At 45.7% G+C, this 14,452-nt stretch overlaps 1 protein-coding gene across 1 annotated transcript in view; it reads right to left on the reverse strand.

Annotated features, from left to right (window-relative positions):
- The window catches only part of INTU (inturned planar cell polarity protein), a 438,220-nt gene that overhangs the window by 183,772 nt on the left and 239,996 nt on the right, over positions 1-14,452 (reverse strand). Inside the window, exon 5 of the mRNA XM_086962184.1 lies at positions 4,046-4,164. Coding sequence (XP_086818310.1) covers positions 4,046-4,164 — 119 coding nt within the window. The remainder of the gene's footprint in view (positions 1-4,045; positions 4,165-14,452) is intronic.

The following is a 14,452-nucleotide window of genomic DNA, read 5'->3' on the forward strand; positions in this document are numbered from 1 at the left end:
GCTCAGATTGCTTAGGCTGATTGCAGCGTTAGAACTTAGTACCAAACACTTAGGGCCCCATTAGGATGGAGGGCGTATTGCCCCCACCGGGCCGGCGGTAGCCACCGCAGGCACGGCGGGGCGATTTGCCCGCCATCCTTTCTGCAAAGACCCCCTGCCATATTAGTATGGCTGGGGGGTCTGCGGAGGACGGAAAGACCATCCGCCGCTTTTCTGCCCGTCGACAAGTCGACCAGGCGGAAAAGGGTTCAATATGGTGGCGGTGTCTGTTAGACACCGCCAGTCGTATTAAGATGTGGATCGGAAAATGCCTTTCCGTGGCAGCATTTGCTTTTTGTAATTTAAAAAAAAAGTGCATTAGCACTGGATTCCTCATAGTATATATATTTTTTTACCATGCTGTACAGACGTCACACTGCTATACAGCATGACTATAAACCATTGCCAAAGTTGGCAATGTCCATGCTGGACAGCATGAACAAAAGGCAGTGGCAGAGCCAATAGTCTCAACAGCAAGACCTACTGGATTTGCTAGCGCTTGCTAGGTCTTGGCACATCACCCCTGTGATTCACAGTAAATCAGTTAATCTCACCATTCGTGAAAAAAAACAATATGTCATTTGGCAAAAAAATCCTACCATATAAAGAAAACAATAGTGCCCATGTCCATGCTTTAGTGAAGATATATTTGGAAGCAATTAACATCTGTTGTCACTAACAACATCAATTTCAGAGGCGAAAAGGGCTTCTTTGAAGAGTGTGGGAGACACATTAAATCGGCGCAACAAAGCGCAAAATGTTCATTCAACAAGGATGACAGGGAGGTAGAAAATATAAAAGTAGTATGCCAATCACAGCGCGATCAGTGGAATGACAGCAATCAAGCTGAAGCGAACAGTACTTGGTCTATGTTCCAGCCGAAAGAAGAGGAAGTGAAGCCAGCATGCACACTGACCAATTTAAAGGCAGAAAATAAAAGTGACAATGAAGCCAACACATGTTAAACAATGGGTGAGCTGCAAGCCACTAGTTGTATACAATGTTTCTCCTAAGAGTGAGCACATGCTAAATCGCAGGCGAGACCTAAAGAAGAAACATGAACAAAAATGCTGCAAAAATATAGTTAAGGTTTTTTGGCAATAGATTCGTAGGGATTTTGAAAAGCATACAGCTATAATCCAACAACTTTGCTAATGATCAAGGACAAACTTATACTCTCTTTGGTAAACTGCACTCAGCCTCGTTCAAATTACCAGAAAAATAATCCTTACTATAAGAGAAAAAAACAATCAACTTTCCTTATTTGCAAACAATCTCACTTGCGCCCAAGGGGCTCATCTCTAGCAAAGTAGCTGCTCCTGTATTCCTGGTTCAACATACACCACCAGTAAGCAAAGTGATGAGGACATCCCCATGCCATATTATACATTTTTATATTATCCCAATACTTTACATCATGGCTCTTTGATTACCAAGCAAAAGCATGGCTTCTAAAATCAACATTTTTTAACAACACTATACTTACACAAAGACATTTAATTTGGTCAAATTTTTCCTTAAGCAACTTCTCTTTCAATCCTTGTGCGACATTTCGTATACCTTTCAATGCCTAGAAGTCAGCCATTCATATTCGTCTCTCCTGCAGCGAGCAGTGTTTGTCTCTGCACCCCACTGTGTAGATTCTCTAATATGCCTGCAGGCCTTTTAAGTCATTATTTGCATTGTCTCATTTGCAACATTTCATTTATAGTGTCTATTAAATGCAGATATATCTCTCGCGCTGATATCTGTTTTCTTGTGCTGTTTCACATCAGTTCCGCTCATCTTACTGTGGTACAAAAGGGGGTGGTGATGGACGGAGCATCCGAATCAATCAAACACTCACATCCAGTCAAAAGATCTGGGCTTAATCCATCACCGTTCTTTAGCCCACTCTGCCACCCCAGTTCAGACATGGCCACATGCAAATCAGTCTGACCCTGTGCCTCATGGGAACAGTCCAGCCCGAACTGCCAAGCCATGTCTTCCCTGGACCGGAAACAAGCCTCCGAGGACCAGTTTCTGGCATTCCAGCCGTCCTCAGCCCGGCTTGCTTGAATCCAGTGGCAAAGTGAGAAAGGGACTCACGTCTGAGTATACCCTGCCACACTTATGGCGGCCAAAAGCGGTACAAAAGGGGTGGTGATGGACGGAGCATCCGAATCAATCAAGCACTCACATCCAGTAAAAAGATCTGGGCTTAATCCATCACCGTTCTTTAGCCCACTCTGCCACCCCAGTTCAGACATGGCCACATGCAAATCAGTCTGACCCTGTGCCTCATGGGAACAGTCCAGCCCGAACTGCCAAGCCATGTCTTCCCTGAACCGGAAACAAGCCTCCGAGGACCGGTTTCTGGCATTCCAGCCGTCCTCAGCCCGGCTTGCTTGAATCCAGTGGCAAAGTGAGCAAGGGACTCACGTCTGAGTATACCCTGCCACACTTATGGCGGCCAAAAGCGGTACAAAAGGGGGTGGTGATGGAAGGAGCATCCGAATCAATCAAACACTCACATGGCGTCGAAAGATCTGGGCTTAATCCATCACCGTTCTTTAGCCCACTCTGCCACCCCAGTTCAGACATGGCCACATGCAAATCAGTCTGACCCTGTGCCTCATGGGAACAGTCCAGCCCGAACTGCCAAGCCATGTCTTCCCTGGACCGGAAACAAGCCTCCGAGGACCGGTTTCTGGCATTCCAGCCGTCCTCAGCCCGGCTTGCTTGAGTCCATTGGCAGTTCGGGCTGGACTGTTCCCACGAGGCACAGGGTCAGACTGATTTGCATATGGCCATGTCTGAACTGGGGTGGCAGAGTGGGCTAAAGAACGGTGATGGATTAAACCCAGATCTTTTGACTGGGTGTGAGTGTTTGATTGATTCAGATGCTCCGTCCATCACCACCCCCTTTTGTACCGCATCTTACTGTGAGCAGTTTTCTCCCTGTTGTGGCATAATCCTCAATCCTCCTTCTGTCTCCAGCATTCCCTGTGCCATCTACCCTTCGATAAGCTGCCTCTATTATATTTATCATATGTTTATCCCACGTATGGTCTTCTCTTCAAAGATAGATCACCCACTCATGTGTCTCTATATTGTTTGCTCTCTTTCCTTACACTAGTTTTCTTAGTAACGTCTATAACTTCAACTTTCTTTCTCTGTCTGTCTTCTCAAATTGTGTGCTGGTATGCCAGACAGCATTCCCTGGATTTGATAGGCTCCTCGCTGATTATTGAGCAGACAAGATCTTTGGGATGCAACTGCTCTCTGTGAGTGGTACAGAAACCTGAAGAGACTGTATGCATGCAGCATTGCCAGCACCACCACATTTAAAGTGTTACTCTCTAATGAAATAGGACGAACATCCTGAAACATGTATCTAACGATACTCAGCACTAGCTGCAGCAACAATAGTGAAAACTAAAGACCTGCAACTGAACTGACCTATCAAATACTGCATTTACCACACTGCACACAAATAAAATTATGTGCTGGTATGTCAGGCAGTGCGCTTCCTCCCCTCTTGTACTGGTGCAAGTTAAATTTAGAGTGTTTTCCAAAATATGCATTGAAACCTGCGGCTCTTGCAGATTTCTAGGCGCCGGGAAACCCTTTTTGGGTAGCTGTTGCGCCCTACAAATTGAATAAATAAATAAATAAATAAATAATTCTGTAAAAGATTTGAAATTTCAAGAAGGTTGTAAATATGCAATCCAGTAAGGCCACACGCTTGTGGGTGAAGATTTACAACTTTCTTTGTGAGTCCCACAATGGTTGGATCTGAGCATGCATAAATGCAACGCTAGGGAGAAACACTTATATGGTGTACATATATGTTGGAGTGAAACAAATACATATATAGCATATGAAATAACTGACAGACAATTTGCCTTAGTTACGATGACCGCTTTCTTTTAAACACAACCTAAAATAAAGCAATTCAATGCAACAAGAATTCTGATCTTGCATGGTGAAGATTCATATACTGGCTTGAATATTTTTACAGTACCTGATAATTCGTCCACCTGTAAGATTTTGAAGCATATCACTGAGCGTTAGAAATATTCCTCTCACACTTTTCAGTTTTTGGGATACTTCAGAAACAGGATATTGGTACAGAATTTCTTGCTGTAAAAATATAAATTGTTTTTAATAACTTGTAGTGAATTTTAGTATAATGTACATTAAAGTCCAACCTTAAAACACCCCAAACACCATAATTGTGGTATGAGGGAGAAAGAGGTTGATTGAAAGTTATGAGCACTGATAAACTAAGGAAGAAGGGAATGAATGAAAAATGCATTGAACGTAATAGTTTCAACCTAACAAATTAGATCTGTGGGTATTGCAACTATTTCACTGCCTCAATCTGGTAATTAGCTGTTTAAAGAAGGGTTTTGTATAATAAATATATAAATATATAATATAATAAAGACACTGTAGTGTCTCGTGAGTTAGAAATGATGGAACTCTTTTGGCTCCTGATGGACTCCGTAGAACTGTGACATAAGTGTTACAGCAGAATCCAATGAAGGCTGGTTTAGAATGATGAGTTCACAGTTACATTCGACGAATAAAGACGTGTAAGTGGCGTACTGATTGGCGAGTACCCAGGGTGGGGAGGTTGCTACAACCACCTTGATCTGTCGCAGGTTTACAAAGCATTAAAAATACATCATAAGCATGTGAGCATCCATATATGCCAGTATTACTAGAGGGGATGTGGGTGAAATGTGAGAAAAGACTAACTGGCACATGCATCAAACATGTAATTTGCCTTTCCTTATTAGCGAAAAATAAGGATTTGCTAATAAGAAATCGCAAAAGCCTATGCATGTAGGAATTGCTTAAAATAATAGCGATTCCTACAAATTCCTTAATGATTCGCAATTAAGGAATGGCTTCCCATTCATTCCTATGGGAATGAATGGGAAATTGCATGCGCAATTTGCAAGTACCCAACAGGTACTCGTAAATTGCGCATGCAATTTCAAGGGTGCCAAACGGACACCCTGTTGCACCCCTGCACACACATGCCCCAAGGGCATGTGTGGGCATAACATGGGACTTTGAAAAATGCACTTTGGTACTTTTTTCAAAGAAATCTCAATTTACCATCACCCTTCATTTGATGGTAAATTGCGATTCTTCATTGCGCAATCACAATTATTTTTACTTTATTGCACTGAGTTTAAGGAATCCCAACTTGTGATTCCTTAAATGCAATCGCAATTTAAGAAATCGCAAAAATTTACGATTTCTTAAATTGCGAGTGGCAATTTGTTTCATGCATCGCAAAAGCTAATTTTGCCATCACAAACGGCCTATTTTTGCGAATCCCACTGTTTGCGATCGCAAAAAGCTTTGATGCCTGTGCCTAAATATTCCCCCATGATTTGCTCAAAACCAAATTTGTCTACTTTAGAAGAAAAAGTGACCAGCATAAATCCCATACAATTAGCGTTCTAGTTGTTAAAATAAATTGCAAGAAATTATAAAATTGGAGTTGGACGTGTGACATTCTAGAAACATTTAATCTGATTAATACAATGATCAAATAAGCACAGTAAAATGTGAATGCACTTTTGTCTAAAAGACTCAACAAGTATCATCAGAGAAGTGGAGAAGTGTGGCTCAATGGTTAGAGCGGCAGACCCTGATGCAGAGGTCTGGCCCGGGACCAGGGTTCAATTCCCGCCTCGGCGGGTCTTGGGCTCAATTTCCTCGGACCTGATAATTCTCACCTCGGTGCCTATTCTAATCATGGGTCCCACTCTGCAACTCTGGGCAATAGTTTGCTTGGCCCCAACAGCGCTGGGATGCCTGGCTTCACCTTTGGGGTGCCCAGGAGTGTACATTTCACAGGGAAAAAGCCAGGAAGGGTTCCACAGCATTATGCGTTACAGCGCCAGGACACCCCAGTTGGGGTATTAGTGCGCTTTACAAGTACAAATTACATTACATCAAAACAAATCGATCTTACCTTTGGGACCTACTGGCTTTATCAATGCCTTTTGGCGAAAAAGTACTGCATTGGCCAAAAATGTTTAGGGAGATGCTGTGCAGCATTGAACCAAACAAACACCATCTCCTAGGAATATACATGTGTGATGCTGTATGGGCATGCGCATGCACGCATCATCACAAGCAAGCATGTGCATGTATCACCACAAGCTGAGCTCCACTTTTGAACAAATTAATATTTTAATGTATGCAATTTTAAGTGTGAAAGTAATCCGGAGGCATCTGATGGCTTTGCAGGAAAAGATTAAACTTTACAGAACAAGATATAGATAATTAAGGTACATAAGAAATAAAGTGTTAAGTTACACACAGATTACGTATGTACATCACATCGATACAGAATGTTCCTCCGGAGACTAGTAAAAATGCAGTGAAAACGCTGATCTCTAACAAGTACGAAGGAAGTAGGGCATTGTAAGAAAGGAGGAAGCAGGTAGCAGAGGAAACGCGAGAAGAGGAGGGATCCTGGTGTGCGGACGGTCCAGGGTAAAATAATTAATTGCGACTGGACGAGAGAAGGGAACATGAGGAAAGACAGAAGAGAAAAAAAAGAGACTAGAAGGGATACCTAGGTTCAGGCTATCCTAAGAGCAGATTGAAGGTGCCATTGTAAGAAAAAAAGTCGATTGAGCTCCCCTTGAAGGTGTCTAAGGGGGGAGAGGCACAGAGAGAGTTCAAGCTTGTGATTGCATTGCCAGGAAAAAAAGCTTGTGCCGTAGTATGTTACCTTTTAAAGACAAAGGGGTCTAGGAGTAGCATTCTGGTAACTGCAAAGCAATCTGTCTCCACATGATGTTTGCAATTTAGAGCTGAGCTAACAGGGGAAGGAAGTGTGAGAGTCTGGGCTTCCAGAGGAAATCATTGAAGTTTAGAAAGCACCGGAGAGAGATGGTCACATTTTTTCATCTCCGAGAGAACATACAGCAGCATGTAGGACTCCTTTTAGAGGAGTGAGAAGAGTTTTAGGGAGATGCATTTGAAAACAGTTTCCATAGTCGAGGACCAGAGATTGAAAAAGAGTTTTTAGGTTGTGTGCAGAAACGAATCAGCAAAGCCCCATTCGAAGTCTTAGCCGAAAGCATACACTTTTCGCCCTTGTGTTGACTAGCGTTTGAAGAGTGAGTCTGTATTCCATGGTGGATAGTAGAGATTTGGAGGTGTCATCCAAAATGGTATAACAGTACAGCACACCCCAAAAGTCAAGTGAGGTTTGTACTGGTAGCTGCAAAGTAGTGAGATAATAAGGAATTCTGATTTAACGGGGTTTAGTTTTTAGTGACATCCAGTCATCCGGACTTGCACCATTTGCAGAGTTCTGGCTGGTAGTTCTTGGGAGAAGCCATCTTGAGAGACATTTTTGCATCATCATCATATTGATGATAAAGGATGCACGGCCTTTTGAGTAGGACCCCTAGTGGTTGAGTACAGACTTTGGAAAGGTTAGGGGCCAGAAAGGACCTTTTGTGGGACTCCTTGTGTCAAAGAAACAGGGTTAAAACAGGCATTGTCAGTTTTGAACCACCTATAAGACCCTAAGGATTTTAAGACTTTTGAACAGTAGGGAGTCATTTTACTATATCGAATGCTGCTGAAAAATCAAGAGAAACCTAGACACACGAAGTGACAGGATCCAGTATGTAGAGTGCCTCATCTACTATCTGCAGCTGTTTCTGCACTACTGCTTTGTTTAAGCTGGATTGAAACTTAAAAAGATTGTTATGAGCTAAGACCCTTTGATAGAAAAAGAAGTCCTAAGACAGTATGAATATGAACTAGATTCCCCAGGCCTGGTGAAGATTTATTCAATAAAGCGGTGACTTAGCCAGTATCTCTTTAATCAAGAGAAGGAAATCAAGCTAGTCCAATGAGGGTGAATATGTGGTGTCAAGCATTTGGCCATATTCCTAGGAACCAGGTCCAGGAAGTTATTTGAATGTTTAGCTTTGGCCTTGATATTCGTTAGATCACGTACTGAAGGGAGAGCTGAATTTGGACAATTTAGTCTTAACTTTAAGGAAAAGATCAAAGTCCTTCTTGGAGTCTGAGAGGTGAGAAAGACATAACTATGGAATCACATCTGTCTGGTAGTAAGTACATTTTTTGACCCTTTATATTGCCTTAGAAAGTGATTAGGAATTACATGATTGTTCACGGAGATAGGCAGAATGACACATATGTCTTTCACATTAGTCCTATCAAGCACCTCAAATTCAAGCTTGCTGGTGATTTTGCTGCTAGGTGTGACACGTATTCCTTGTCCCCCTTGAGTTTTTTTTTATTATTTTCTAAAGTTTTATTGTCTACAAAAGCCATGAATCCTCTTTTGCTAACAACAATTATGATTTCCCATGCTTGAAATTTGGAGTACGGACTGGACCATTTTTTGATATATTCCAGACTGGCGAGGAGAGCCAAGCTGATATGGACTTCAATGGACAAGCAAGAATCAACACTAGCTACTTTATTGGATCTTGCAGCCAACAAACAATCAATAGTCTTACTTTGTAGAGTATCACAGGCTGACTGTCTCCAGAATCCGATCGTGGTTAGGGGAAGTGGAAGGAGGACTGTGACAGATAGCTCTGGAAACAGAGTATGTTATGTTATGTTATTGACATTTTTATTGCGCACAGATGCTCCAGCTAAGGAGCGTCCTGGCGCAGGGAATGGTGGACACAACACAACACTAAAACAGGACAAGCATTTGCAATGCAATAGGTCTCGCATTAGGAAAGTTTGAGCTATTGGCATTGTAAATTACAATTTTTTTATTTATGTGTCGGTTATGAAAATAGATACATTAATAGCAGTGTCATTTACAATGTCAATCGCTTAAACTTTCGCAAATGTGACACTTATTGCATTTGAAATGCAATGTGTGGAGAGTGAGTCAGTGAGTGAGAACGAGTGGGCGAGTCAGTCAGTGAGAGAGAGTGGGTGAGTCGATCAGTGAGAGTCTGGACAGTGAGTGAGTGAGTCAGTGAGTGAGTCAGTGAGTGGGAGAGTCAGTGAGATACCCCTCCGGGGGTGATTCAGGCGCTATATAAACTTAATAATAATAATTGATGGAAGGTTAATTTCCTGTCTGACCATAGCATGTAGGTACTGAAGATATTAACGGACTATAAAATACTCTAGGCGCTATAAGAAGCGACTTGAGTAAGCAGGCTAATTATTCAAAACAAGTACAGAGCGCACTCGAACTTGGACGTTTGCAGGAGGGGGCACTGGGGGTGTTTGTCCCCCTCCCTGTGTTTGTCACTTGCCCTTTAGGACTATGCCCCTGCCCTTTGAAATAGTCACCGAAAACGTTTCCGTAAATGCCCGTTCACTTGAACAGCTTGCTGGGTCCTCTAGCCACTAGAATTGATACTTCAGGCGCTAGTAGGGGGTTTTGCAAGGCGCTATAAGAAGGCACTTGAGAGCTAGGCTGAAGGATTGGTACTTAAAGCGATAGGAGGGAGTACTGGGCGCGCTATGAAGAGGTGCTTGAGGCACTAGGATGAGGGCTCAATTAAACTGCAACTTCTCAGAGGCCTTCTGTGAGAACACCTGAGGTGACGGGCACCCCTTGAGATAGGACGGTCATCAAGGCACTTCAATAGCTGCATGAATTACCTTAATAGGGTATTTCAGGAGCTATGATGGGGGATCGAAGAGCAATAGTGGATATTCAAGGCGCTACAATTGGCATTTGAATGAGTTTCTAAAACAAGAGGAGTTTCTAAAATAAGAGAAATGTCTCTAAAACAAAAGAAGAGTTTCTAAAATCGAAGAAGAGTTTCAAAATTGAGAGAGGTGTTTCAAAAACAAGAGAATAGTTTCTAAAACAAAATAGACATTTCTCAAACATGCCAGAAAAGATCCTTCTATTAATGTATCAATCCAAGCTCCACCTGTTAATCAGTCCTTCGAGTGCGCTCTTTTGGAGGTGGTTAAGTCCATAAAGGCATACACTCTCCAGACATGCCAGTCGGGGAGGCACAAGATTTCCAATTGTGGGTAAAAAATGTGATGTACAGCTTTGGAGCCTCGCAACTGGTGTTAGATCGAATGCTTTCATTATTGTAAACAACTGGAAATGACTCAGGCCACATTCCAGTCCAGTGTTTTTTGCTCACTGTGCTATGACAGGGATTTCTCGTTTGCGGGTTGTTTTTGGCTGTCCGTGAAGCGCTGACACAGCCTGAACCTCGAGGCAAAGCCCCGTCCGAAGAGACGACGAAGGAATCTCGGACCAGCGTCGTCTTTGTGGAGTCTCATCGGTGACGTGTGCCTCGAGGCCGCGTGACCCTCTGTGTTTCTTAATAAGTCCCCTACGAGGGAAGGACATTTGTGCTGCCCCCCATATGTCTCGCAGCGCGCGAGGCCTCGCCATGTCTGGGACTGAACCCTCCCTCCGGCCTCAACATCTGGGCTGCGAGGACGGAGTGATGGCTGTAAATAGACGATAGGAGGATGCAACAGTTAACGGATGTGGCTTGTCGTGATGTCATTAGGTTGGACTCTCAGGATAACTGCGCATCTCTGTGAGGGATGTGACATTCCTGAATGCGATCTCTTGTTTTGTGAAATAATAAACATGGCCCGTGGGACCCCCGCCCTCGGAGATATCGCCGTCATGCCATTGGTTTGGTTGAGTAGGGGGGGTGGGGGAGTCCTTAACTGTGGACATCCGGGGCTGGAAGAGAACGTCATTCCCCGAATTATAATAAAAAAAACGACTTTATGGGAAAAAGAGCAAAGTCAAAACTCTGATTTACCTTTAGGGAGATGGATGCGGCCAAGATGCAGAGGCTGTAAAAGGCAGCCATCCTCGCCACGGAAGCGACAAAGAACATTAAAAACTAACAGCCGTGAAACATCCTGAGGAGCAGCGCCGCCGTGTGCACACACTGCAGACCGTGTGCACGGGCGACACGTGTCTGCCTTGTCAAGCAATCACAGCAGTGTGCGCTGAAGGGTGCTTCGCAAACACGTGCAAGCAAGTGACACTGCAGAGCTTCACCCTGAGACTCAGGGGACCTCAGTGACACTGCCGTGGTCATTCTTTAAAATGAGCGAACTTCAGTGACCCGGCAGCGCTTTACTTAACACACACAACATAACCAGGACTGAGTGTGTTTTCAGCTACTCCAGTGTAATCGGAGTCATTTTAGTAATTGTGCTTTACTTTGTGGTGCAGACTTACCGATAATTACGTTATTACTCCTCCGTGTGTAATTTAGGAGGGAAAATTCTACCCCAAGAGCCCGTTCAGCCGGCAAGAGCAACTCTTTCGCGTAATTCCGCAGAATCTAGCAGAATCCTCATCTAATTCCGTGTGATACACTAGACGGAATTACGCAAGTCCCGCTCACCCCTACGCATAAACCTTTTGGTAGACCACTGCTTCACTTCAGAAGACCACGGAGCTTCAGTGACGCTGCAGCGCCTCACCTTAAAAACGACAGAACCCCGGGTAATGCTGCAGTGCGTGACCTGAAACCTCAGTGACACTGCAGACCCCCCACACCCCCTCCTCCCTACACACCAAGGACTGCAGCCTCCAGGGTCTGGTGTACAGACCCCCTCACGCCAGCGCCCAGTGTTCACGTCCTGGTCCATGTCCACCAGTGACGCTCAGAGTACGGCCAGCGGCTCCTCGTGTTCACTCAACTCAGCACTATCAAAACCAGCATCGATTTACATTTTTCGAATCACTTTAAGCATAGTCAACAACATAAACAAACAGCAGTTACTTGGCACGTAAAAAACAACGACCTTACTTCCACTACACGTGCAGAGCTTTTCTCTTTGCTCAAGTAATAACGCTGTAACGCCGCAGCCCGGCTTCAACAGGAAGCCAGGCAACCTTTGTTGGGACCGGGGCGGGGCCGGACACGCGACCGGAGCTTTCCAGGAGGCAGGCTGCAGTGGCTGGCGCATGGCTCCGGTGCAGAGAGAGGAGAGCCCTGCGTGCAGCCGGCGTCCGCCCGGGAAGCCAAGGAGCGGAGTGCCGGTGTCCCTGTGCCCGTTGACGTCGGAGTGAGCAGCCCGGAGCGGGACGAGTAGAAGTCCGGGTGAGTGGGGCTCCGTGCTTGCGTGTCTGTGTGTATGCAGGGGGGTGGGGGTGGGGGTTGGGGGCGCAGCGTGTGTATGTGTATGTGTGTGTGTGTGTGTGTGTGTGTGTGCGCGCGCCTGTGTATTGTGTGTGTGCATGCAGAGGGGCGGGGGCTGGCTGTGTCTGTGTGTGAGCAGGGGCTTTGCACCGCGCATGCGCAGCTATCAGACGCTCGCTCCCGAGGTGAAATCCGACCTCGTCAAAGCGCGCGTCTGGTAGCTGTCCACTCTCCTAAATACGGGCAGCATAAGTTGTCGAGCTGATGCATTCATGCTTCGCATGAATGCCACATCAGCTCGACCTAAAAAAGAGAAGGAGGTAGGGGATTAAAACAAAAGGGTTTTCAGGGCCCTGCGAAATGCTAATAAATCCTCTAACAGGCGGATTTCTAAAGGAAGAGCGTTCCAGAGAATCGCAGCTCTCAAGCGAAAGGAACGACCGCCCATCCGACTGAGTCTGAAGCGTGGGACAACCACAGGGGATTGGCCAAGAGATCTGAGAGGGCGAGTCGGGACGTAGGGGGATACAAGATTATTGAGTATCTCGGGTGCCGACCTTTTTAAAATTTTAAAAGCCAGGCTGAGCGCTTTAAAGTGGATTCTGCTTTTGACCGGTAGCCAGTGTAAGGACCGTAAAGTGTTAGAAGTAGGACAGGTCCGTGGCAGACCGACCACCGCCCTCGCCGCTGCATTCTGTACCCGTTGTAGGCGAAGGATCTCCGCTTGGTTTGCTCCAAGTAGGAGCGAGCTGGCGTAATCCAACCGGGAGATAATCATCGCTTGGATGACCAGCTGTCTTGTCGGAGCATCAAAGAATTTGAGCACCGGCCTTAATCCCCGTAGGACACCAAAACAACCTGCTGCCACTTTCTTAGTGTGAGTCGTAAAGCAGAGAGTATGATCAAGCCATACTCCCAGGTTTCTGAGTTCCAACACAGGTAAGGGGGCCAGCCCCAGCTCAGGCGGCCACCAACTGTCCCCCCAGCGGTCCACATCTCTTCCAACGATCATCACCTCAGTTTTTTCCGCGTTCAGCTGGAGACAGTTGTTATTCATCCAGCTGGCCACCTCTCTCAGCCCATTACGGAACCTGGGGGCATCCTGTTCGGCATCCCCGCTGATCGTAACCGCTAGCTGCGTATCGTTGGCATAAGAGACCATGGTTAGGCCCCACTGCCTGGCGACATCAGCTAGCGGTTGCACGTAAAGGTTAAAAAGCGTGGGACTCAGCGAGGAGCCCTGGGGGACCCCCAGGTCCAACGGATAGTATTTGGACTGAAAAGGCGGGGTGGCAACGCAAAAGGAGCGATCGCTAAGGAAGGAGCGGAACCACTGCAGAGCAGAGCCACAGATGCCAATGCCCTCCAGGCGGTGTAGAAGGATGCGATGGGACACGGTGTCAAAGGCAGCGCTAAGGTCTAATAAAATAAGCGCTGCCGTTTGACCTGCATCCAACACAATCCGCAGATGTTCTACCATTGCCAGAAGGGCCGTCTCCGTGCTGTGACCAGCACGGAACCCATTCTGCATGGAATCGAGGACATTGGCCCGGGTCATATGCTTGGCGAGGGCCAGGTTGACGTGGGCCTCCATGACTTTGGCCGGCCAGGGAAGCAAAGAAATAGGGCGATAGTTTTCTGGTTTTAAAGGATCCAAAGATGGTTTTTTCAGGATCGGGGAAACCACCGCTTGCTTCCACTTGGCGGGAACGATACCTGAGGTCAGGGAGAGATTGATCAGTGAGCACACTACCGTGCGCCCCTGAAAAGAAGGGTCCCTGAAAAGAGCAGATCTTAAAGGGTCCGCAGGCGAGCCAGATTTGACTCGCTGTGCCCACTTAACAAAGTCATCCCCAGAAAGAATGGGGAGAGAGTGCAACGTCGGACAACTACGGGAGCCATTCAGGGGGATCGAGGACAGCGTCGTCCTAGAGAACGACTGGTAGATGTTCTTGACTTTGTCCAAGAAAAAAGAGGCTAGAGTTTCACAGTGGGAAATGGAACCGTCCACTTGTGGAGTAGATGAAAATATGCATGCAGATTAACCCCTTCGCTGCTCATGACGAGCTCAGCTCGTCATGAGGCACGGTTGAGCTGTGCTTATGCCGAGCTGAGCTTGTCATGTATAATGGTATTCAAAGAATGTTAGCACAGGAGGGGAAAACCATTAGCAGCCAAGGTGTTAAAGAGATCGCCTGCAATCTAGTCAAACTCACGCAATTTAAACTGCAGCACCAAATATATTTATCTCCCAGTCTTGAGCAGTATATATCCATAGAGGGCAGGTGGAT

The sequence above is a fragment of the Lissotriton vulgaris genome, chromosome 3_1, assembly GCF_964263255.1.
Source record: "Lissotriton vulgaris chromosome 3_1, aLisVul1.2, whole genome shotgun sequence".
NCBI classification, from domain to species: domain Eukaryota; kingdom Metazoa; phylum Chordata; class Amphibia; order Caudata; family Salamandridae; genus Lissotriton; species Lissotriton vulgaris.